The 25,047-nt window shown below is 47.0% G+C and overlaps 1 protein-coding gene and 1 long non-coding RNA gene across 2 annotated transcripts; one reads left to right on the forward strand and one right to left on the reverse strand.

Annotated features, from left to right (window-relative positions):
* Positions 1-1,866: 1,866 nt before the first annotated feature.
* On the reverse strand, positions 1,867-18,894 carry LOC120917275 (interferon-induced transmembrane protein 3-like). The gene is made up of 2 exons (XM_040328444.1): positions 18,494-18,894; positions 1,867-2,687 (listed from the first exon to the last, which is right to left on the reverse strand). Exons 1-2 carry the CDS (start codon positions 18,734-18,736, stop codon positions 2,472-2,474), a joined length of 459 nt encoding a protein of 152 aa, XP_040184378.1. The 5' UTR covers positions 18,737-18,894; the 3' UTR covers positions 1,867-2,471.
* A 4,064-nt stretch (positions 18,895-22,958) lies between these two features.
* Positions 22,959-23,938, forward strand: LOC120916885. Its single transcript, XR_005744111.1, has 2 exons — positions 22,959-23,442; positions 23,643-23,938. It is a non-coding gene; the product is annotated as an uncharacterized LOC120916885 (long non-coding RNA).
* Positions 23,939-25,047: the final 1,109 nt, after the last annotated feature.

A 25,047-nucleotide genomic window follows, 5' to 3' on the forward strand; every position in this document is an offset into this window, starting at 1 on the left:
GTTCGGTCGTCTGTACAGACTTACCGTACATGTCCGAGCGGCCGCCATCCCTCGCATGCGTCAAATGACTTTGACGCATGTGTGGAAGCATTGAACTTCCAGGGCCGCGCACGTCGCCGCGTCATCGTCGCGGCGACGGCACGGCCTCGTCACCGCGTATCGTGTACGCGCGGATTTCTGTATGATGGTGTGTACAGCCATCATACAGAAATCTCCGGGCGGGCATGTACGCTGAAAACGGTCCGGCGGACCGTTTTCATCGTACATGTTTGCCCGTGTGTACGAGGCCCAGTGAACCAAATAACAATTTAAACTTTTAAAAAGTCCTGCCTGTGAATAGATGTTACAGGATCACATTTTACATTTCATAGGCAGAGATACTCCTTCCTTTTGCTGATTTTGCCTGGTTTTGTGACTAAGCATCATTGGTTGCCATCTTGGTGCCCAGTAAAGCCTCATACACAACATCGGATTTTTATCGGACAAAGCGTAGGACTTTTGTCCGAAGGGGATTTGCTGTGGACTTGTATTGCATACAAACGGCAAAGAATTGTCAGCAAACAAACACGAAACTTTGTGTTTTTTCAGCTCTTTAGCGCCACCCTTTGGGCAACTTCTGCTAATGTTGTATTATGGTGGGCATTGCTTCTGAGCATGCGTGCTTGTACTTTTGAATTTTGTCCGGCGGACTTGTGAGAAAAACGTTCGGATAATCCGCCAACACGCATTTGTTGGCGGACAATTTTAAAGCATGCTATCCCACATTTGTCTGCGGAAAATTCGACAACAATTGTCCGATGGAGCATACAAACGGTCGGATTTTCCGACAACAGTCATCACACAATTCCCGTTGGATAATCCAATCGTGTGTAAAGGCTCGTACACATGGGCAGACATCCAACAAACTTTCCCTTGGATTTTTGTCCTAATTGATTTGTCCGGTCACACCCATAGCATACACACGCTCAGACTTTTCTGCAAACTTTTCTAAAAATTACCCAACATCACATGGTTTTTCTGCTCTTTACCGCCACCCTTTGGTTAACTTCTGCTATTGTTTATTGATTTTAACATTGGTTCTGAGCATGCGTATTTGCACTTTGTACAAAAGTTGGTTGGCTTGCTGTACACACAGTCAGACAAGGCACCATCGGACTTTTGTTGCCGAAAAGTTGGTCCGTTTGCAGACCCAACTTTTTGTTGGATGAAAGCCGAAAAAGTTGGTCCGATGGAGCGTACACACGGTCGGACAAATTAGAAGACGTGCAGATTTTGAAGTTGGTTGGCAAAAAGTGTGACCGTGTGTACGGGGCTTTAGAGGCTTTAGAGTGGTGGATATTGTAGCAGTATTATTAAAAGCTGGAATGGCAATTAGCAGGTCAAAAGGCCGTAAACACGATCCAATTTTATGTCCGTAATTGTCTGATGGACATCTTGTGTCGGATAATCCGACCGTGTGTATGCTCCATCAGACAATTGTTGGCTGAATTAACGACAACAAATGTTGGCTGTTCATGATCACCAACTGTCTGGCAATAAATCTGTTACGTCGGTTTATCTGTTCGTGTCCGTTCAACTAAAATCCAAAGTACAAACACGCATGCTTGGAACCAATGCTAAACATCAGACAACAATAGCAGAAGTTGCCCAAAGGGTGGCAGTAAACAGCTGAAAAACCATGTGGTTTGGTGAATGTTGGCTGAAAATGTTGGGCCGTGTGTATGCAGAACAAGTTTACGGCCAACGCAATTCGGACCAAAATCCATGGAAAAGTCAGAACGTGTGTACGAGGCTTTAGTCATCAATTCAGACCTTACCCTATAGCATAAAACGAAATCCAAGTGAGATACAGATGTTTCTATTTGGTAATAGTGGACATCTTGTGGTAGCTCACTTTAAAGCAGTGTAGTACACTAGGTTAGATTGACTTGAATGGGCTGGGTACCGTAAGTGGCGTGTTTTGCTGGTGTGAAGGTGCCCATTAAGTGCTTTCAGGACTTCTGTACTAAATAGGTGATAAATCCATACAAGTCCATTACCCATCTCTGATCTATGTAGGTAGATGCTTATGGCAATGCTGTCTAGTCTAATGAGGCAGGGAGTTGCGTCTCTAGCTGAAGGACAATGCTGAGACCCTTCACCTCAGTTAAACCAGCTTCAAAGGAGCTGTGACAGTCCTCATACAGATGGCATCATTCACTGCACATCTAACCACCCAAACCCATCCTTACATTAATCCCTAACACGCTTGAACGATTTCTCCATTCAGCCATAGAAATGAATTGAGACTCCCACAGCTACCTTGAAGCTTGAATGCCAGGCTACCATTACACCCATTTACAGATTAGGAGCGTGGCAACCAGTGTAATAACATTTTAGTCCAACATTTAGAGATTTAAAAAAATAGGAGTTACGATTGAAAGGAAAAAGGGTCATAAAGACACTCAGGCATTGCTGTCGTTGATCGGCCATCACTTTCCACGTCCGTAATCATTCATGTAGCTTAGATCTGTATTTTCAGGGCCAAAGCCAGGGCCTGGAGCGTTCACTCGTACAACTATCATTATAATTAGCAAGACAATTGAAAACAGAATGGAGAGAACGGTGGCAGCGATGTTTAAGGAACGGGCTGTGGAACTATAGCTGGTTGCGCCATTCACATCTCTCAGCAGCTTTCTGTCCCGGGACTATAAAAGAAGGAAAAGAAAAAAAATTAGGATAGTGACAAAGTAGAACAAGTCTGTTATTAGTTATAATAAAAGCAGGAATCAGAATTAAAGTGGAGTTCCACCCATAAATATAACATTACATCAGTAGTTTTAAAAAAAATGTCATTAGTCCTTTAAGAAAATGTATTTTTTATTTTTTTAGATGCCTTCAAAGTGTTGTTGCTAGGCAGAATAGTTAATCTTCCCTCTTCCTGCACCTAGGTGCTTAAGCTTCCTAACCTACACCGCACAGACTCCTGGGAATGTAGTGGGTGTAACTTTCCAGGAGTCTGTGCACTCCCCAGTCTTGAAGAATCATGTGACTTGGACAGTACAGGTGCTGAAACCTGATCTGAAACCTATTACACTGCTTGTGCAGCACTGAGCATGTGCGAGATCTGCAAGGCTGAAATCCAGGAAGTCATACAGTCTGGCTTCATGATGCCCACACTTAAGATGGCCCCAGTCAGCTTCTATTTTATAAAGTGTCTAAATGCTGTAACAACCTAACAAAATGGACCTTAGTTTACAGACTAACTTTACTAGAATACATTAAGCTTGTGTATTACAGGGGTATTTATATTTAAAAAGTGAAATTGTGGCCGGAACTCCGCTTTAAATCATATTTTCATTGGAAACAGTGGGGGCGGGGGGAGGTTGTGTCTGAGTTTCTTGAGTTACTAAAAAAAGTGTGGAAACTTCCTAAATATACACTTTATTACCAAAAGTATTGCTTTTAAACGCACATAAACTTTATCTATTATTATACAAGATTTATATAGCACCAACAGTTTTTTATTGGCATCCAAGTCTTATGCCCTGTACACAAGATCGGTTCATCCGATGAAAACGGACCGATGGATTTTTTCATCAGATATCCGATGAAGCTGACTTTCATCAGTCGTGCCTACACACCATCAGTAAAAAAAACGTTTGTGTCAGAACAAGGTGACGTAAAACACACGACGTGCTGAGAAAATGAAGTTCAATGCTTCCGAGCATGCGTCGACTTGATTCTGAGCATGCGTGGATTTTTAACCGATGGACGTGCCCACAGATGATCGTTTTTTCTATCGTTTTTTTAATCATCAGATAATTTTAAAACAGGTTCTAAGTTTTTTCACCAATGGGGAAAAAAAAACATGGGGCCCACACACGATCGGCTCGTCCGATGAAAACGGTCCATCAGACCGATCGTGTGTACGCGACATTAGTCTGGGTTCTATATTGAGTTGGCCCACCCTTTTCAGCTATAACAGCTTCAACTCTTCTGGGAAGTCCGTCCACAAGGTTTAGGAGTGTGTCTATGGCAGTGTTTCTCAATTCCAGTCCTCAGGCCCCCCCAACAGGTCAGGTTTTCAGGATTTCCATTATTTTGCACAGGTGATTTGATCAGTTTCACTGCCTTAGTAATCACCACAGCATTTTCATCTGAGGGAAATCCTGAAAACCTGACCTGTTGGGGGGGCCTGAGGACTGGAATTGAGAAACACTGGTCTATGGGAATATGTGACCATTCTTCCATTCCATTCTTCCAGAAGCACATTTGTGTGGACAAGAAGGCCTGGCTTGCAGAATCTGCTCTTATTCATCCCAAAGGTGTTCTATTGGGTTGGGGTCAGGGCTCAAGTTCTTCCTTCCCCAAAATCACTCATCCATATCTCTATGGACCTTGCTTTGTGTACAGTCATGTTGGAACAGAAAGGGGCCATCCCCAAACTGCTCCCACAAAATTGGGAGCTTGAAATTGTCCAAAATTTGACTTAAAGTGATTGTAAAGGTTTTTATTTTTAAATAACAAACATGTCATACTTAATTGCTCTGTGCAAGGGTTTTGCACAGAGCAGCCCCAATGCTCCTTTTCTGGGCTACCCCAGCGGCGCTCCTGGCTCCCACAGAGAGCCGCTTTCCCTGGGGACACCCATGCTCACGAGTCTCGCTGCTGCATCCATTGACACAGACAGCAGTACGTGCCCCGCCTTTGGCTCCCGTGTCACTGTATTTGATTAACAGCAGCGGGAGCCAATGGCTTCTGCTGTTATCAATCTATCCAATGAGGACCCGAGACAGCAGTCGCTGGAACGACCGGGTTCAGGTAAGAAAAAAGGTCTGGGGGGCAGGTTAAGCACAGAAGATTTTCACCCTAATGCAAGGTGAAAAACCATGACACTTTAAAACCCCTTTAAGGCCTCGTACAGACGAGAGGATTTCCGCTGGAAACGGTCCGACGGACCGTTTCCAGCGGATAAATCCTCTGGCGGATTTGGATCTGATGGCTGTACACACCATCAGATCAAAATCCCAGCAGAATACATCCGCGGTGACGTGGCCGCGCCGTCGCCGCGACGATGATGCGGCGACGTGCGCGACCCTGGAAGGTAAATACTTCCATGCATGCGTCAAATCAATACGACGCATGCGAGGGATGGGGATCGGGCGGACTTATCCGGTGAGTCTGTACAGACGACCGGATAAGTCCGGCGGACAGGATTCCAGCGGATAGATTTCTTAGCATGCTAAGAAAATTTTATTCGCTGAAAATCCGTCGGCTGGATTTTTATCCGCCTGAAAATGTCCGCTAGGCCGTACACACGACCGGATCAATCTGCTGGAACTGATCCGCGGATAAATCCCAGCGGACAGATCCGGTCGTGTGTACGGGGCCTAAGAGTTCCCTTCACTGGAAATAAGGGGCCAAGCCCAACCCCTGAAAAACAACCCCTCACCATAATCCCCCCTCCACCCAATTATTTTTTTATTGATCTAAAATGCAGCCCATTGTTTACAATGAGCCTGTACACACAAGTGTGTAATAAAGCGTAATAAAGCGCTGCATATTCTTCAATAAAAAAAAAAATAGAAAAATCGCTGTTCCCAGTCAGTATTTCGTCAGTATTTTACATGCAAATGCACACAAATACGTGCAAATGAGCATAAATATTAATGGATTTTGCGTGTAAATGCGTGCATAAATACACATAAATACACATAAATATGATTGACAACGTGCAACACAAATGTCTAAAATCAGAACCGCCTTATAGTCATATTTTTCAAGTATTTACAAAGAGTCAGGCACTGTTATGTGTTTCAAACTGGATGCAGGGCTTTTTTTCAGGGGGAACTTGGGGGAACTCAGTTCCACCACCTCTGGCTCAGACCCTTTGGTGCCTGCTCACCACAATCACCTGTAAACACAAAAGTCCGGTTTCTGTGTCTACAAGTGACAGCTCTGCACTCTGTGTGTAACCCCCTGAACTCTGCACTCTGTATGTAATGCAATCCTGGTATTTAATGCCCCTTTAAGACCCGTCAACTGATTGTAAAATCTGAACGGGGTCGTGGTTGAGTTCCTGCACCTATTTTCTGAGAAAAAAAGCTCTGACTGGATGTATATGTACTTCAAAAGTGCAAAACTGCATTGGACACACATCACACATACAGGTTGTCTCTCTACATATATTAGTTAATTTTTTTTGCACAGTGTTCACTTCGCCTTCTCCAGCCAATTCTGATTGGCCATATAATGTGGAGGTGGGCAACACAGTAACTGATCAGATCATGGCTATACACTAGTAGATTTTGCAACAAACGTTGGTACGGACATGCATATGAAAACTGTCATAAGTACATTCAAATGACATTTGTCAAGTCATCGGAAGTACAAAAGGTTGTTTGCTTTTCCTTTTTTGGCAATGATTTTCTGAACAAAAACCACATTCACTGTTAGAAATGTGTTTATTCAAGAAAAAAAAAATTCCATCCTGCTCTTTCTCTCCCTGAATTTTCTCTTAAAGCGGAGGTTCACCCAAATTTTTGTTTTAAAAGCCAGCAGCTACAAATACTGCAGCTGGTCATTTTTAATAAATGGACACTTACCTGTCCAGCATGCCCGCGATGTTGGCTGCCGAGGTCGAGCAATCGCTCGTCTCTCGGCTGCCCCGCCGCCATCCTCGGTGAGGGAATAAGGAAGTGAAGCGTTGCGGCTTCACTTCCTGGTTCCCTACTGCACACCCTCACTGGTCCCCGCTGTCTCCTGGGACCAGTGTGTTTCCCAGAAGACAGCGGGGATGACGCAAAGAGGCGTGGCTCCCATACGAGTCTATTCCCGGAAGTGTGTGCAAATACCAGTATTATACAGGTATCTGCACCCCCCCCCCCCCCTGAAAGGTGCCAAATGTGACACCGGAGGGGGGGAGGGTTTCGAAAAGCGGAGGTTCACTTTTTGTGTGCAGATACCCGTATAATACAGATACCGGTATTTGATCTGCCACAGCCTCTGGAGAGTTTTAGCCAGATTCACAAAGAGTTACGCCGGCGTATCAGTAGATACGCCAACGTAACTCGGAATCTAAGCCGTCGTAAGTTTAAGTGTATTCTCAAACTGAGATACACTTAAACCTAGCTAAGATACGACGGCCTGCGCCGTCGTATTTTAGGGTGCAATTTTTCCTCTGGCTGCTAGGCAACCCTTGGCTCTTTCTCCCCGCTGCTTTCAATCTTTCCCTGCCATGATAGATTACTAACTCCCCCCACCCCTGCATTCCTTCAGCCTGGGAAGCTCTCGCCCCCTCCTGTGCTGACATTTAACACTTGCTGGAAAAAAAGATTTATAAAACAAATAGCCAGATTCAGGTAGGGCGCCGCATCTTTAAGGCGGCGTAGCGTATCATTTTTACGCTACGCCGCCTTAAGTCAGAGAGGTAAGTACTGTATTCACAAAGCACTTGCCTCCTAACTTTACTTAGCGTAAATGGGGCCGGCGTAAGCGCGCCTAATTCAAATGAGGATGGGGGGGGGCGTGTTTTATGGAAATGATTGGTGACCCGACGTGATTGACGTTTTTTACGAACGGCGCATGCGCCGTCCGTGTACATATCCCAGTGTGCATTGCTCCAAAGTACGCCGCAAGGACGTATTGGTTTCGACGTGAACGTAAATTACATCCAGCCCCGTTCACGGACGTCTTACGCAAACGACGTAAAATTTACAAATTTTGACACGGGAACGACGGCCATACTTAACATTGGCTAGGCCAACTATTTGTTGGAATAACTTTACGCCGGAAAACGCCTTGCGTAAACGGCGTATCTTTACTGCGACGGGCGCACGTACGTTTGTGAATCGGCGTATCTAGTCATTTACATATTCTACGCCGAACTCAACGGAAGCGCCACCTAGCAGCCAGCGGAAAAATTGCACCCTAAAATACGACGGCGCAGGCCGTCGTATCTTAGCTAGGTTTAAGTGTATCTCAGTTTGAGAATACACTTAAACTTACGACGGCTTAGATTCCGAGTTACTGATCTTTGTGAATCTGGCTAAAACTCTCCAGAGGCTGTGGCAGATCAAATACCGGTACCTGTATTATACGGGTATCTGCACCCCTCTCCCCCTGAAAGGTGCCAAATGTGAAAAGAGGAGGTTCCATTTTTGTGTGGACCTCGGCTTTAAATCAAACAGTTCACAATCTTAGAATACTATAAAAGAACATAACAATTTAGAGGGCATCAATAAAACAAGAGAGAAGGCCTAGACAGCATAAATGTGCCTTAGTAGGGGCCATTAATAGCTACAGGATATAAAACAAAAATGAAAGAAGAGTTCCACACACATTTTGAAGTCTTTACCATCCAGCAGTAATTTGTGCAGTAATTACAAATTGGCTTTTTTTTTTTTTTGGGGACCAGTTACTTTATTAACTCTTTATTCCATTTTAACTTCCTTCCTCACGACCGCGGGCGACCGGGCCTGCACATAATTTTTGGCTTTGCAATGTCTCCTGGGAGATGCGTGTCAGCAATCCCAGGAGACAACAGGCATCGCCGTCCATTGTTATGGCAACAAGATAATCTTTGCGCTATACTGCTAATGCGTGAGATCGAGAGGTGCATGCTGGGTAGCCAGCAGCACCTTATCCTGGAACAGACTCCAAGTGGGCTTCACATGCCCACAGTGAAGATGGAAGCACTCTGCATTACAGAAGACAAACGTGAGTAACCAAAAAAAATATGGGAATTGAGCAGCGATTTTGTTAATCACACTGCTCATTATTAGTTGTGGAGTTCCACCCAGAATATTTTTTTGATTTTATTATTTGGTAATCAGTTATGCTATATCGCATTAAAGCGGAGTTCCACCCAAAAGTTGGACTTCTGCTCATCGGATTTCTCCCCCCCATCTTCGGTTCCACAATTGGCACCTTTCGGGGGGCAGGGGGGACAGGATACCTTTGACAGGTATCCTTTCCCACTTCCGGCCTGTGACGTCGGCGCGGGGCTCCCTCCACCTCTCCCAGCCGATGGACCAGTACCAGAGAGGAGCGGAGCGCCAAAAGGCACCTGCCGGGCACCCTTACTTGCAATAGCGGCGGCAGCTGCGGGTGCCGACATCGCTGGACTCCAGGACAGGTAAGTGTCCATTTATTAAAAGCCAGCAGCTGAAGTATGTGTAGCTGCTGTATTTTAAAAAACATTTGGTGGCGGAACACCGCTTTAAATACTTTAATGCAGTGAAGCATAACTAATTACTCAAAAATGTGTAATTCTGTGTGGAACTCTGCTTTAACAACTAATAATGAGCAGTATGCGAGAATTTATAATATCAGTAACAGTGTCAGTACTATGGGATCATTGTAGCCTAAATATTTTAGTGCAAGTATCCCATAGACAGGGGTAGACTGACCATTCGGGCACTGCCCGAGGGCCCCATGCCACTAGGGGGCCCCATCAATGTTTCCAGCCTTAGTAAAACCAGGGACAGTATGTAAAAATATGTGTTTTTTTTACATCTGTCCCTGAAATGTCCCTTACCAACATCCTTTTGGTCTAATAATCCAAACATTATAGCTACCATGCCTCTCCAGTACCTTCTCAGTGTGTGTATGTATACTGTGTGTGTATGTGTTTATATAAATGTATACTGTGTATGTATATTGTGTGTATACTGTGTGGCCCCATAATCTCCTATTGCCCTGGGGCCCCATGAGTTGTCAGTCCGCCCCTGCCATAGATGAGCTAGACATTTTAAAGCGGATGTCCGCTGAAAAAAAAATGATTAAAAGCCAGCAGCTACAAATACTGAAGCTGCTGACTTTTAATATCAGCACACTTACCTGTCCTGGAGTCCAGCGCCGTCCGCAGCAGAGGACAAGCGATCGCTCGTCACTCTCCTTCCCCCCCCCCCCCCCCCGCCATCCTTGGTGGGGGAACCAGGAAGTGAAGCATTCCGGCTTCACTGCCCGGTTCCCTACGGCGCATGCGCGAGTCGCGATGCACCGTGCTGACTGGTTCCCGCTGTATTCTGGGAGCCAAGTGTTTCCCAGAACACTACGGGGGGTACGGGATGGGAGGTGACGTCCTGCCCGCAGTCTACCCGCAGACTGTGTGGCCGGAAGTGGGTGCAAATACCTGTCTTAAGACAGGAATCTGCACCCCCCTCCTCCCTGAAAGGTGTCAAATGTGACACCGGAGGGGGGGAGGCTTCCGATTCGCAGAGGTGAAGGTGGAGGGTGGAGCTCCGCTTTAATGTAACAAGTTTGCATAAATTGCAAAACAGAAACAATTGTTTCTAAGGTTCTACTCTTTACTATAAGACAATTTTCAGGGCCCTATCCTAGGTTTGATTAAATTACGCTAAATCACCCATTTGATTTTAGATTTTGAGAATCTCCACTTACAAAAAGTAAAAAAAAAACAAACAAAAAAACACGAGCTGTGCATCTTCTTCTCCCTCCACTTCCCCTTTCCCGGGAAAGCTCACTAATACAAATGAAAGGATCGTGTACGATGACACCATAATGACCTTGGTGGGCGGGAGGTGCTGGGAACAATATTTCAAAAGAAAAACATGTTCTGAGACACCGGTGGACAATTTATCACATTGGCATCTGTCCAAAACTGAATGCCAACTTTCCTTTTAAGGCCTCATACACAGGACCATTGTTTAATCTCAGCTTATCTATTGCTGAAGCCTTGTTTAAAGAGACCACATCCCTATACTATTAAATATTCCCATAAGAATACATATCAAATAACCTTGTTTTGTGCATTTAATCCCCTTTAAATTATTGATGATATTACAATACTGAACAGGCCTGAGACTACTGCTGGGCGCCACCATTTTGAATCGGACATCAGTAGCCTCACGTAGAATCAGAGCTGCCAATCAAATGATGCTCCGTAAGCATACCCAACTATCATTAACGTTTCAGGCTTCCCGAACTGCCAGATGGGGAGGGGGCGGGATGAGGGGTTGGCACAGACAGGAAATGACTTTTCCAGGAAGTGGTCAGATTTCTACTGAAATTTCATGAGTCATAATAGGGGAAAAACATTTTTTTTAAAGTAAGGAAACATGCACGTGATTATTATCCTCTACTGCTGCAAGGTTTTCATTTAAATGTGAGGTCTGGTGACAGGGTCTCTTTAAAGTCACGCTCAGAATTCCCACTGAAGTATGTATTGAGTGTGTATTAGAGTCCATTTACACCTGAGCGACAGGCGCGTTCGGCGGTATCGGCGTATTTTGCCGCGATTATGAAACTTTCATTTTTTTTTTTTTTTTTCAAAAGTCTTCCCATTGCTGTCAATGGGAAAACGCCACTGTCGCCTGAAAAAAAGGGTCCGGGACTTTTTTTCAGGCGACAGGCGTTCGGCGTCTATGAGATGTGAACCATCTCCATAGACAGCAATGGGAATTCTCCCCTCTAGCGGCAGAAGCGTCCGGCGTCGGGCGTTTTGTCGCTCAGGTGTGAATGCAGCCTAAGTCCGAAGGATGCTTTAACCACTTCCATACCAGGCACTTGCTCACCTTCCTGCCCAAGCCAATTTTCAGCGCTGTCGCACTTTGAATGACAATTGCGCGGTCATTCTACACTGTACCCAAACAATTTTTTTATCATTTTTTTCCCACAAATAGAGCTTTCTTTTGGTGGTATTTGATCACCTCTGCGATTTTTATTTTTTGCGCAACAACAAAAAAAATACCGAAAATGTTAAAAAAAAATAAAAAAAAATTCTGTTATTTTTTTTTGTGAATAAGTAAGTTTCCTTCTTCGAATTACGAGCACTGATATGGCGGCACTGATGGGCACCGGTGAGGCGGCACTGATGGGCACTGATAGGCACTGATAGGCGGCACTGATAGGCAGCACTGATGGACACTGATAGGCGGCACTGATAGGCGGTGCTGGTATGCAGCACTGATGGGCACTCATAGGTGGCACTAATGGGCACTCATAGGCGGCACTGATGGGCACTCAGGCGGCACTTATGAGCACTCATAGGCGGCACTTATGAGCACTCATAGGCGACACTGATGGGCACTCATGGGTGGCACTGATGGGTACTTATGGTTGGCACAGATGGGCAATGATAGGTGGGCACTGGGCAAGGGTGGGCAATGGGCATGGATGGGCACTGAGAGGTGGCACTAATGGACACTGAGGGGTGGCACTGATGGCATTGCTGGGCATCACTTGTGCCCATGTTGCCAGTCAGTGCCCATTTGTGGGCACTGATTGGCATCTTTCTCATTTATTTTTATTTTTTCCTGCCCCTTCCCTGGTGGTCCAGTGTGGGCAACCAAGGGGGGGCTGCGCTGATAAACAATGTTTATCAGCGCGAACCCCCCCTGTCAGGAGAGCCGCTGATCGGCTCTCCTCTACTCGCGTCTATCAGACGCGAGTGAGGAAGAGCCATCAACTGCTCTTCCTATTTACATCGTGATCAGCCGTGATGGGACACGACTGATCACGTGGTAAAGAGCCTCCGCCGGAGGCTCTTTACCGAGATCGGAGATGCAGGGTGTCAGACTGACACCCCGCATCTCCGATCGCCGCGCTACGCGCCCCCACGGGCGCGTGCCAGCATGAAATCCTGCAGGACGTCAATAGACGTCCAGTCAGGATTTCACAACCACTTCCCGGACTTCAATTGTAAATTGACCGGGCGGGAAGTGGTTAAAGTGATTGTAAATGATCAACTTGTAAAAAAAACAACCCATTCAGTTTAAAGGGTCACTAAAGGATTTTTTTTTTTTTTTTAGCTAAATAGCTTCCTTTACCTTACTGCAGTACTGGTTTCATGTCCTCATTGTTCGTTTTTGCTTTGATGTTGCTGTAAAACTGCTCTGATCTCCACACTTCCTGGTTGTCTGTTTCCTTATAACCATCGTACTGGGAGATTTTCACGGTGGTCTAAGCTGTCATTACTGTGTGTCTAAAACTTAACAGAACCAATCAGATTCATTTTAAAAACAAAACACTGCCCTGGATTTGTTTGTTTTTGTTCTGTGTGTCTCTTTACTTCACATAAACATGAAACCAGTTTAAAAACGAAAGTGAAACTACAGGCACATTATATGGTTTATTTTTATCTATTTTTAGTCATTTTTAAAAGGAATCAGTTAACTTTTATGTCTCTATACCCTGTAAACAGTCATTTCAGCAAAAAATGTTTTTCCTTTAGTGACCCTTTAAGGGCCGGTCCACACTAGTGCGATGCCAGACATTGCATGCGATTTGCACCGCAATGCAGTGCAGATCACATGCGATGCCTGTACAATGCAAATTCAGCCATACGAACTGTATGGCTGAACTTGCATCGCTTTTGGACCAAACTCGTGCAGGACCCTTTTTTTGTCCACACCAGAATCGGATTGCGTTTTGCAAACTGATTGCGGGGTGTCGTTAACTTAACGAGGAGTTCCACCCAAAAGTGGAACTTCCGCTTTAAGCACTCCTCGCTCCCTTACATGCCACATTTGGCATGCAATTTGTTTAGGGGGGGAGTGGGGGCTTCATTAGGGACCTTCTGTCCCACTTCCTCCTTCCGCCTAGGCAACTCTTCCTCTCCACCTAGGTGGCCCCTCCCTCTAGGTGATCTCCTGCGACACGTGGCAGGTCCCAGAAGATCGCCTGTCTACTCCGAGAGAGCAGCGCGACTCGCGCATGTGCAGTGTTTGCCCGGCCGTGAAACAGTGGAGGCGCCAGTGGAGAGGAGGGACTCTCGGGGCGGCTGCATCGCTGGACCGTGGAACATGGAATCCACGGAAAAGTCCAATGGAAGTCCGATCGTGTGTATGAGGCTTTAGGCTGACTGAAGCATGTTTTAAGTTAAACAAAAGGTAATTTTTTCCATTTTGGACAGAGTAAGGGAACGAAAATAGCAATACAACTCTGACAGGTGTTCTAAATTCTTTCCAATCCATCCAAATCTAAAAAAGTTCTGACTTTAGATATACTTTACAATTTTGGAATAGCATTTAAAAGCTAAGAATATACAATACTAATGTATAAGGTTTGCTATAGAGCAGGGGTCTCCAAACCCCGGCCCGCGGGCCACATCCGGCCCGATTGTGTGTTTTATCCGGTCCGCAGTGTAAACCAAGCCGCCCATGCTGCCACGCCGCTTTAAAAAAAAAAAGAGAAGCAGCGCCGTTTTTTTTACATTGGCTGCTGCCTGGGACCGCCAAGGCGCGGCACCTCCCCTCTTCCCGCCTGCTGTTTGAAGTTACGATCCTTCCACGTGTGACGTCACAGGCGCGGCACCATCTCTTCCCGCCCGCTGCTACACTCGTGGAAGGATCGTTAATTCAAACAGCGGGCGGGAAGAGGGGAGGTGCCGTGCCTGTGACGTCACTCGTGGAAGGCTCATAACTTCAAACAGCGAGCGGTAAGAGGCAGGGCCGATCCGCCCTATAGGCTCACTATGCAAGCCGCTTAGGGCCCCCGGAAATCTGCGGAGGGCCCCCCAAATTACTAGAGGCCTAGCCTGGTGAGAAGTCATTTTCGACCCCTTACCCCGCTTCGCAACTCGCTGGCTGCATGGGAGAAGAGGTAAGAAGTCAGCACTCCCTGTTTCTCACTTTAATGTAAGATGTCATTTCCGACAGCAGAGCACCCCCTCCCCCCCGCTTCGCAACATTAATCTTTATTGTGATATGTCACTGTCGGCAGAGCGCCCACCCCGCCCGCTTCTCAACTTTAATGTGACATGTCATTTTGCTTAGGATCGGCACTGGGAAGAGGGGAGGTGCTGCACCTCGGAGACGGGAGCTGCAGAAAAGCTGCAGAAGAGCTGAAGTCGATAAGTACGGAGGTAAGAGGCTGATCGTGTTATTGTGTTGCACAACGCTGATAAGCACACTACAGGGGAGATTGCTACATTGCTGTGCTGATGGGAACATTGCTGGGGACACTGCTGATGGGGACACCTCTGTCGGGGACACCACTAATGGGGACCACGCTGATGGGGACACCGGTGTCCCCATCAGCAGTGTCCTCATTAGCGGCCTCCCCACAATTGGCGTCCACATCATTGGCGTCCCCATCAGCAGTGTCCCCATCAGCAAAGATGGGGACACCGCTGATGGGGACATGGGGTCACTGATGATGGGGACGCCACTGATGGGGACACCGATGTCCCCATCATGATGTCCCCATCAGAGGCGTCCCCATCAGCGGCGTCCCCATCATTGGTGTGCTCATCAGCGGTGTCCCCATTAGCGGTGTCCCCATCAGCAATGATGGGGACACCGCTGATGGGGACATGGGGACAGTGCTGATGGGGACCCCGCTGATGGGGACATGGGGTCACTGCTGATGGGGACACTGCTGATGGGGACACCACTGATGGGGACATGTGGTCACTGCTGATGGGGACCCCGCTGATGGGGACATGGGGTCACTGCTGATGGGGACACTGCTGATGGGGACACCACTGATGGGGACATGTGGTCACTGCTGATGGGGACACCGCCAATGGGGACATGGGGTCACTGCTGATGGGGACACTGCTGATGGGGACATGGGGTCACTGCTGATGGGGACACTGCTGATGGGGACATGTGGTCACTGCTGATGGGGACACCGCTGATGGGGACATGGGGTCACTGCTGATGGGGACACTGCTGATGGGGACATGTGGTCACTGCTGATGGGGACACCGCTGATGGGGACACCGGTGTCCCCAAACACGCACGCGTCCCCATCATTCGTGTGTCCATCAGCGGTGTCCCCATCAGCAATGATGGGGACACTGCTGATGGGGACACCACTGATGGGGACATGGGGACACCGCTGATGGAGACACTGCTGATGGGGACACCGCTGATGGGGACATGGGGACACCGCTGATGGGGACATGGGGACACCACTGATGGGGACACTGCTGATGGGGACACCACTGATGGGGACACCGCTGATGGAGACACTGCTGATGGGGACACCGCTGATGGGGACATGGGGACACCGCTGATGGGGACACCACTGATGGGGACACTGCTGATGGGGACACCGCTGATGGGGACATGGGGACACCGCTGATGGAGACACTGATGAGGACAAATTTTTCTATCCGATTTTCGTATCATGTGTACGGGCCTTAAGACCCCATACACACTACACAACTTTTGTTGTCTGATTTTCTTTAAGCCTCGTACACACAATCTGACTTTCTGAGGACAAAGCCTCAGACTTTTGTCCAAAGGGCGTTGGCCATCAACTTGTATTGCAGACAAACGGCAAAGAGTTGTCGGCCAACAAACATGGATCTACGTGTTTTTTCAGCTTAATACCGCCGCCCCTTTGGGCAACTTCTGCTAATGTTGTGTTATGGTTAGCATTGCTTCCAAGCATGCGTGTTTGTACTTTGGATTTTTGTGTGACGGACTTGTGTACACAAGATCGACATCCTGTCAATTCCCGTCGGATTATCCGATCGTGTGTACGGGCCTTTAGATTTACCAGAACCATATAGTGCAAAGGCCTGCCTGATTGCATACAAATTGAACCTCTAAGGCCCCTTTCAGACTGGGGCGGGAGCCGCGGTGGCGGTATAACGCTGCTAAAAAAAACGCCGGGATTGCCGCGGGAATCGGCCGCTAGCGGTGCGGTATTAACCCCCGCTAGCGGCCGATAAAGGGTTAATACCGCCCGCAATGCGCCTCTATAGAGGCGCATTGCGGGCGGTATTGCTGCGGTTTCCCATTGTTTTCAATGGGAAGGATCGGCGAAGGAGCGGTATAAATGCCGCTCCTCTCACCGCTCCAAAGATGCTGCTGACAGGAGATTTTTTCTCTCCCGCCAGCGCATCGCCTCAGTGTGAAAGCCCTCGGCGCTGTACCGCCTAAAAAACTCCTCAGTGTGAAAGGGGTCTTAAGGTTTGACCTCATATTATATGGTTTTGGTAAATCTAAAGGAAAAAAATCTACAGAAAATTGCATTGTGTGTATCCAGCTTTAGACTTTAGGTAGAATCACAGCATATGTTTTCTTTGTTTCTTTCATTGTTGTGAGTAGTTCTCATTGTGTTCAGCTGCTTAAGATGGTGGGGTTTGTGTTGGTTCAGGTATTCATTGCTGCGCAGTGACCTTAAAGGGGTTGTAAAGGTAAAAAAAAAAAAATCCTAAATAGCCTCCTTTACCTTAGTGGAGTCCTCCTTCACTTACCTCATCCTTCCATTTTGCTTTTAAATGTCCTTATTTATTTTGAGAAATCCTCACTTCCTGTTCTTCTGTCTGTAACTCCACACAGTAATGCAAGGCTTTCTTCCTGGTGTGGAGTGTCGTGCTCGCCCCCTCGCTTGGACTAAAGAAGAGTCAGGACGCTCTCTACGTTGCAAATAGAGAAAGGAGCTGTGTGTTAGTGGGCGTCATGAATCTCCTGTAGTCCAAGGGAGGGGGCGAGCACGACACTCCACACCAGGGAGAAAGCCTTGCATTACTGTGTGTAGTTACAGACACAAAAACAGGAAGTGAGGATTTCTCAGAAGAAATAAGGACATTTAAAAGCAAAATGGAAGGATGAGGTAAGTGAAGGACTAAGCACTAAGGTAAAGGAAGCTATTTAGGGAAAAAAAATTGTACCTTTACAACCCGTTTAAGTTTATGTTTTTTGTTGACTAGTTACTGCTGTTTGAGTTTGTCCAATGAAAACAATTATTTATTATGATTTATCACCCACTTCAGGGCTAGTTCACACCACATAAAGTACAGTGCGTTTTTTTTCTGCATCGGAAACGCATGTATAGTAGGTTATTTGGTTTCTAATGGCATAGTTCACGAGTGCAGTCAGTTCCAATGCGTTCCAGAAAAAAAAAGTAGAACATGTATTTTTCCTGAACTGTACCGGAATGTCCCCATGAAGAAAAAAAAGAGGGGAAAAAATGCACTGGAAAACATCAAAAATGCACCGGAAACGCATCAAAAACACGCATGCAGTAATGCTTCTGGACTGCATTTCTATGGTGCGAACTGATGATTTAGAGCAGTTCAACAGTAAACCAAATCTGTTTCAGCCCGATGTGAGCGAAACAACAACTTTTAAGCCCTGTACACACGATCGGATATCTGATGGAATCTCATCCGATGGATTTTTCCGTTGGATATCCGATGAAGCTGACTTTTATCAGTCTTGCCTACACACCTTCAGTCGAAAATCTGACCGTGCCAAAACTCAGTGACGTAAAACACTATGACGTGCTGAAAAAAATGAAGTTCAATGCTTCCGAGCATGCGTCGACTTGATTATGAGAATGTGTGGATTTTTGACCGATGGACTTCCACACAGACGATCGTTTTTTTCTATCGTTTTTTTATCCATAGGAAAAATTTAAAACATGTTCTATTTTTTTTCACCGATGGAAAACAAACCGATGGGGGCCCACACACGATCGGTTTGTCTGAGGAAAACAGTCCATCGGTCTGTTTTCATCGGACAAACTGATCGTGTGTACAGAGCTTTACATTGTTGGCATGAATCCTGAAGAGTAGACCTCCTCTTACCTTGACAGAAAATATGAGGGCGAAGAACCCGAGGCAGCAGAAGTTCAAGTACATGGCATTGAAGAGCGACCAGATTATGTGATCTCGGATTGGGGGCTCCTCTGGCATTATTGTCACCACAGTCGATTGGATGTGCTGGATCGGTTGACTATGAATCTCCATGTCTTCTTTCAGCGGCTCATAGCCACGCTCGCTGTACTTCGGTGGAGAGGTGAATTCTTGGTTGTAATTGCTGGTTTCCATTGTTCCCGGTTAGCAGAGGAAAGAATAGAAGACTCTCTGCAGAGCTCTGGTGAGAAGAGTGTTTGTGGAACACTGGAGAGGATTTAGTAACGTTAACTGGTGGGAGGGAAAGGAGGAGTCTGAGGAGAAAGTTTCTCTTCTCTCCTACGCTTCTAACAGAAGAAATAAAGGAATGTGACCAGAGTTGGGAAATTTACAGGAAATGAGGGTTACACTAATAAGGAGATACAGTAAACTTGTCCTTCTGGATCAACATGAGATCATATAAAGATATAAACTGCGTGTATGTTGATCTGTCCAAGCCTGAAGACAGGATGGCTTTGTGGCAGATACAGCCTGATGGTCACATGTTGTGATTATATACAGTATGTGTATATATATATATATATATATATACACACACAGTATATTTCAACATACAGCAGCAGTCCGCACACATATCCCTGCAGGGCTGGTGCAAGGATTTTTGACACCCTAGGCGAAGCCTCATTTTGACGCCCCCCCCCCCTCGCGCACACGCTATTCGCTCCCCATACGTACCCCCCTGCACATCTGTCCCCCCCCACATACACACCAGTTCCCACTCTGTACCTCCCTGCACATATGTTTCCCCCACACATCTGTCCCCACACACACACACCTGTCTCCCCCCCAGTCTGAACCCCCCCACACCAGTTCCCACTCTGTACCCCCCCCCCCCCACACACACACACCTGTCTCCCCCTCCACACCAGTTCCCACTCTGTACCCCCTGCACATCTGTCCCCCTCCCCACATACACACCAGTTCCCACTCTGTACCCCCCCACACATACCTGTACCCCCCACACACACCTGTCTCCCCCTCCACACCAGTTCCCACTCTGTACCCCCTGCACATCTGTCCCCCCTCCCCACATACACACCAGTTCCCACTTTGTACCTCCCTGCACATATGTTTCCCCCACACACCTGTCCCCCACACACCAGTTCCCACTGTACCCCCCTGCACATCTCTGCCCCCCCCACCAGTTCCCACTCTGTACAAACCCCCACACCTGTCCCCCCCACACACCAGTTCCCACTGTACCCCCCTGCACATGTCCCCCCCACTCCAGTTCCCACTCTGTACCCCCCCCCACACACACACACACCTGTCCCCCCACTCACCAGTTCCCACTGTAACCCCCTGCACATCTGCCCCCCCACACCAGTTCCCACACTGTACCCCCCGCACATCTGCCCCCCCCCACCTGTCTTTCTCTCACACACCTGTATCCCCCCCACACCAGTTCCCACTCTGTACCCCCCTGTATATGTCCCCCCACACACCAGTTCCCACTGTACCCCCCTGCACATCTCTGCCCCCCCCCACCAGTTTCCACTCTGCCCCTCCCCCCCCCACACACACACATATGTATATATATATATATAAATATATATATATATATATATATATATATATATATATATATATATATCTGCCCCCCACACACACAAACCAGTTCCCCCTCTGTACACAGTGCAATGCACAGTAAACTTAAAAGCAGAGTACATTTTTTAATTTCTTGTGACTGGGTGCAGGATGCTGCAGCACTGAGCATCCTGCCTGTGCTTACACTAATGTACCTAATGAACCGCGCTGCTGCCCGTCTGTCTCCTCTTCTCACATTCCACTACAGATCCCCAAGCAACCAGGAGGAGGGGGGGGATCGGACATCGCGGCAGGCACGGACTTGCATGCAGGGCTTCAGACACCATCTCACCCTGGCCGCTTCAACTTTCACTGACCACCATCAATCGAGCAGCACTTCCGGCCAGCTGCTGTCCCGGCTCTCTCCCCTCATCTCACTGCCTCTGCTATGGTCGGCACTGCAGGCTAAGAAAAGCGTTGTGGAGGCGATGTCTCCACAGGCGCAACAGCCCCCTAACCTGGCGGCTGGCGCCACCATAAGGCATGTTTTTTAAAAATGCAGGTCCAGGAGGTATTTTGCCGCTTCCCCTACCCTGGCGCTCTAGGCAGCCGCCTGACTTGCCTATGCCTAGCGCCGGCCCTGTATCCCTGAGTACAGTAAATCATTTGATGGCCGGCAGGGCTCAAGTCCTGCGGGAACGCGTGGGAACGGAGTTCCTGCATCTTTTTTCACAGCAGGAACGCAGTTCCCTTTGCAGGACTTGAGCAGCCGAGCCGCCGGAGCCAATCCTTCACCAAGCGGCGATGCCCAGCTCGAGTCACTGTCAGGGGCAGGCGAACCTTGGTAATCCTTTATGTTACTGGCCGCTTCCTGTATATGGATTTATCAGGTAGTGTGCGGGTATTCCGTCACTTCCTCAATGCTGCAATGTCTCCTGGGAGCTTTTGTCATTGTTCCCAGGAGACATTGCTTCTTTCTAAATCCCGCGATAACCCGCGTCAGACCTCCGCAATGAAGAAAAAAAACAAAACATGCGGTTTAGTAATTATGCATATGGGCGTATCATTTTTTTTTTATGGTGCGGGGAGTGGATCTTGGGTGGGCGTTCCCACACTTTTTTCCCCAGGACTTGACCCCTGATGGTCGGGGTTCATTACTCCAGCTTGTACCTATGCTGAAAACAACCAAAAAGTGTCATCTAGTAGTATTTCAATAATTTCTACCATAAATATGAAAACCTACCTATTAGGCCGGGTACTCACGACCAAACATGTATGGTGAAAGCAGTCCGTCGGACCGTTTTCACCATACATGTCTGCCAGAGGGCTTCTGTACGATGGTTGTACACACCATCGTACAGAAGTCCGCGCGTAAACAATACGCGGGGCGTGTCCGCGGTGTCGCCGCGTCGATGACGCGGTGTCGCCGCGACAATGACGCGGCGACGTGGGCGGCCCGCCTTTAAAATGCTTCCACGCATGCGTCGAAGTCATTCGACGCATGCGAGGGACGGCGGGCGCCTGGACATGTACGGTAGGTCTGTACTGACGACCGTACATGTCCGAGCGGGCAGAATTCCAGCGGACTGTTTTAAAACAAGTCCAGGAATATTTGTCTGCTGGGAAAAGGCCCGGCGGGCAAATGTTTGCTGGAATTCGGCCCGCTCGCGCCCACACACGACCAAACATGTCTGCTGAAACTGGCCTGCGGGCCAGTTTCAGCAGACATGTTTGCTCGTGAGTATGGGGCCTAAGACATGTGAAATTCGTTTAGTTACAAATCAAAATTCAGATGAAATTTTCATTCTTTTGAGATTCGGAGGTATCCGAATCTCAGAATCGCAATAGTAACAAATTTAAATGAATCCGAAATATATTATAACGAAACAGCAAAATGTTGTAATGCAACAACGTTTTTAAACCCGCGCATGCTCAGAAGCAAGTTATGACGCGAGCTCGAATGGAACAGAGTGCCGTCGTACGTGTTGAACGTAACCGTGCTTTGCTAGAGCATTTTGAAAAAACGATGGAGTGTAGGCAACGTCGTTTTTTAAAATGAAGTTTGAAAAACTTCGGGTTTTTTCTCATGAGAAAAAACTACGTTTTTTTACAAGACAAAAAACGTCCGTGTGTCACAGGAGACATTGCTTCTTTCTAAATCCCGCGATCACAGTGCCGGAGCCGGGATACCCAGAAGTCACTCCGGGAGTAAAGGTTAGCGACGGAGGAGGCGAACGAGGGCCACTGCGGGGGGGTCCGATCTCAGGTAAGTATGCCTTTGTCCTTCAGGGTTTATTTTTTTTCAGGTGTCTTTACTTCCTCTTTAACAGCATTTTTGTGCTAGGCAAGAAAAATGTTCGCCCTTCCCTCCCCCTGGATTCTACATGTGCGCAGCTGTGCCACAAGGTTACAGGTCCTGATAGAGCACACTGATTTGCACACGCACAAGTTGCCTGCACATGCGTAAAGACAGGATTGGTATGGAAGTACCAAAGCTCTGCATGTCTGTCCATGCTATATGCTGGTTGCAGTAGTTCTTCTCCCAATTACTTTGTTTAGATGAAGGAATATTTTGCAGAGGCATTGTCCTGCATGGAGGCACTGCCAACTTTAGTATCCAACCCACTCTTCCACTCCAGGTTCTGGTACTCTTATTTACCTACAGGTTTAGTGCAATATCCTGTTTGTGTAGGGCCAATTCTCATAACCTCCCCGCCTAAAGAGGGCTACATGGAAAACAAAAACCATGCATGCTCAGATATGCCACAGAGCTCTTTGCCACATCCGCACTCGCGCCACAATAATAAAGATGGCATGCTGGGGGGGGGGGGAGGAGGCAAAACTAAAATGTACTAAAGTTCCTTTTGTAGGCTAGGGCACAGAGGTAGCATGCTGTAATTCCTTCTTTGACCACTAGATGTCAGGAATCCCAGAAGCCTAGTAGGGTAAAGTGCCAGCCCTGCCCCTGCTATTAGAGGCGCATGCTGGGTAAGGGTATAGTGTGAAGGCACAAAGTCTCCTGAGGTGGCCGCCACAAGGAGAGTGATTACCGTTCTTTCAATGGGAGGACTGCACCAGATAAGCATGTAGGAAAACAGGAAGTGAGAGGAAATCTCTAGGATAAGGGTATCCCCATTTGCCACCAAGGTCACCAGAACTAGCATCCCCATTAAAAGATTGCACCTCTATTACTGTTCTGGGGACAACCCAAAATTTAGGATTTTCTTTCACTTTCTCTTGGTGATAAACAGGACAAATAGAGAGGAAGACAGGTGGAAACGCCGCACACTAGAACCCAGCTACTAGATAGAAAGGTAGGTTGGACTTGATGGACTTTTTTCAACCTCACCTACTATGTATGTACTATGTATGCAAAGATACGGCTTCCACCTGAACTCACCCTAGCTATGCTCCTCTCAAACATGTTTAGCCCCACTGTAATGGAGTGAAATAAAATGTCTAAGTTATCTTTCTCTTTTAACCACTCAAATATTGCTTTCCTTTCTTTTATTAGTATTCACGTGAGAAACATTAGTATTATTTTCCTTGAATGAAAGTCATGACAGACTTATTCATCCCAGAGTGAAGATGAGAAACAGATGTCTTTCCACTCCTCCCTCCTCCCACCGAGCAAAGGGAAAATGGCCACCATGTCCTGGAATGTGAAGCCTCGTGGCCAGGAAGAGATGTAATGAGAGAAGACCATATGTGGATGAGCCAATCAGATGCACCCATATGTGATGACGTTTGCTTATGTAACTTTGGCTATAAAAGCTGTAACCTTAATAAAGGGTTTCCTGTTTGAGTTGATGATGGAGACTGAAGCGGTTTGATTTCTTATACATGCATGTATGCTCACATCTTCATGAAGTTGACTCAGCGGCAGAATAGAACATGTATCCTGGAATTGGACCAGGGAAAAATCTATTACACCAGCTATGGGGCTTAATCACAAATCAGAATTTATGATTAAGCCCTATAGGTGGGGCAAAACATGTTAGAGGAGCATAGCCAGGAGCATTTCAGGCTAAAGCCATATTTTTACCTCTCTATATAGTGGCTGGGTGCCGGAATGCGATGTTTCCACCTTCTGTTTTTCCAATCTATTTCAGATAGTCTGGATGAGTTTATTTGAACGTCAGCACCCGATCTGTGCTTTGGACTGCAGGCAAATTTTGCAGTCCTTTGAGTGACACTTCAAGTTTTTTGTATACAGGACCAATTGAGAGGGTAAATCTCTCTAACGAGGGCACAGACAGCAAAGAAAAAAAAAACTGACAGGTGTTCTAATCCCTCTACATTCTATCCAAAATGAAGTGTGAAGATTTAAGTTTTACTTTAGCCTCTTGCCGCTCACATAACACATATGTGTGGCAATAAAAGGGTGCGATTAAAGCTCATACACAATACTGTATATATGCAGCACTAGGCAGCCTATGTTTCTGTGCTGAGAGTGTGCTTCCAGCACAGAGACTAAGCTCCTGCTTCCCACTAATGGTCAGTAGCCAGCTCCCAATTATGTTACCACTGTGACAGCCAATTACAGTGGTTACATGATCACCGATCCTTCCCACGCCCCCAGGTATTCGGAAGTTTTAAATGGATGCCAGGGTGGGGAGGAATGGGCTAAGCTGATGCAGCCAACTCCAACAGATGACTAAAGTAAACACCTTTACTTCTGTTGATTCATTAAACTGTTAAAAGGCATTCCTGGTGTGGGTTCCTCCTTCACCTAAACTCTAGATGGGGATATCCTGCAACCAAAACTTAAAGGGGTTGTAAAGGTAAAAAAAAAAATCCCTAAATAGCTTCCTTTACCTTAGTGCAGTCCTCCTTCACTTACCTCATCCTTCCATTTTGCTTTTAAATGTACTTATTTCTTCTGAGAAATCCTCACTTCCTGTTCTTCTGTCTGTAAC

The sequence above is a fragment of the Rana temporaria genome, chromosome 11 (assembly GCF_905171775.1).
Source record: "Rana temporaria chromosome 11, aRanTem1.1, whole genome shotgun sequence".
In the NCBI taxonomy this organism is placed as follows: Eukaryota; Metazoa; Chordata; class Amphibia; order Anura; family Ranidae; genus Rana; species Rana temporaria.

Coding starts and splice junctions, on each gene's coding strand:
- LOC120917275 (XM_040328444.1), bottom strand. CDS start 18,736: ATGGAAACCAGCAATTACAACCAAGAATTCACCTCTCCACCGAAGTAC. Junction 2,688..18,493: donor CCCTCATATTTTCTGTCAAG/GTAAGAGGAGGT, acceptor CTTCTTTTATAG/TCCCGGGACAGAAAGCTGCT.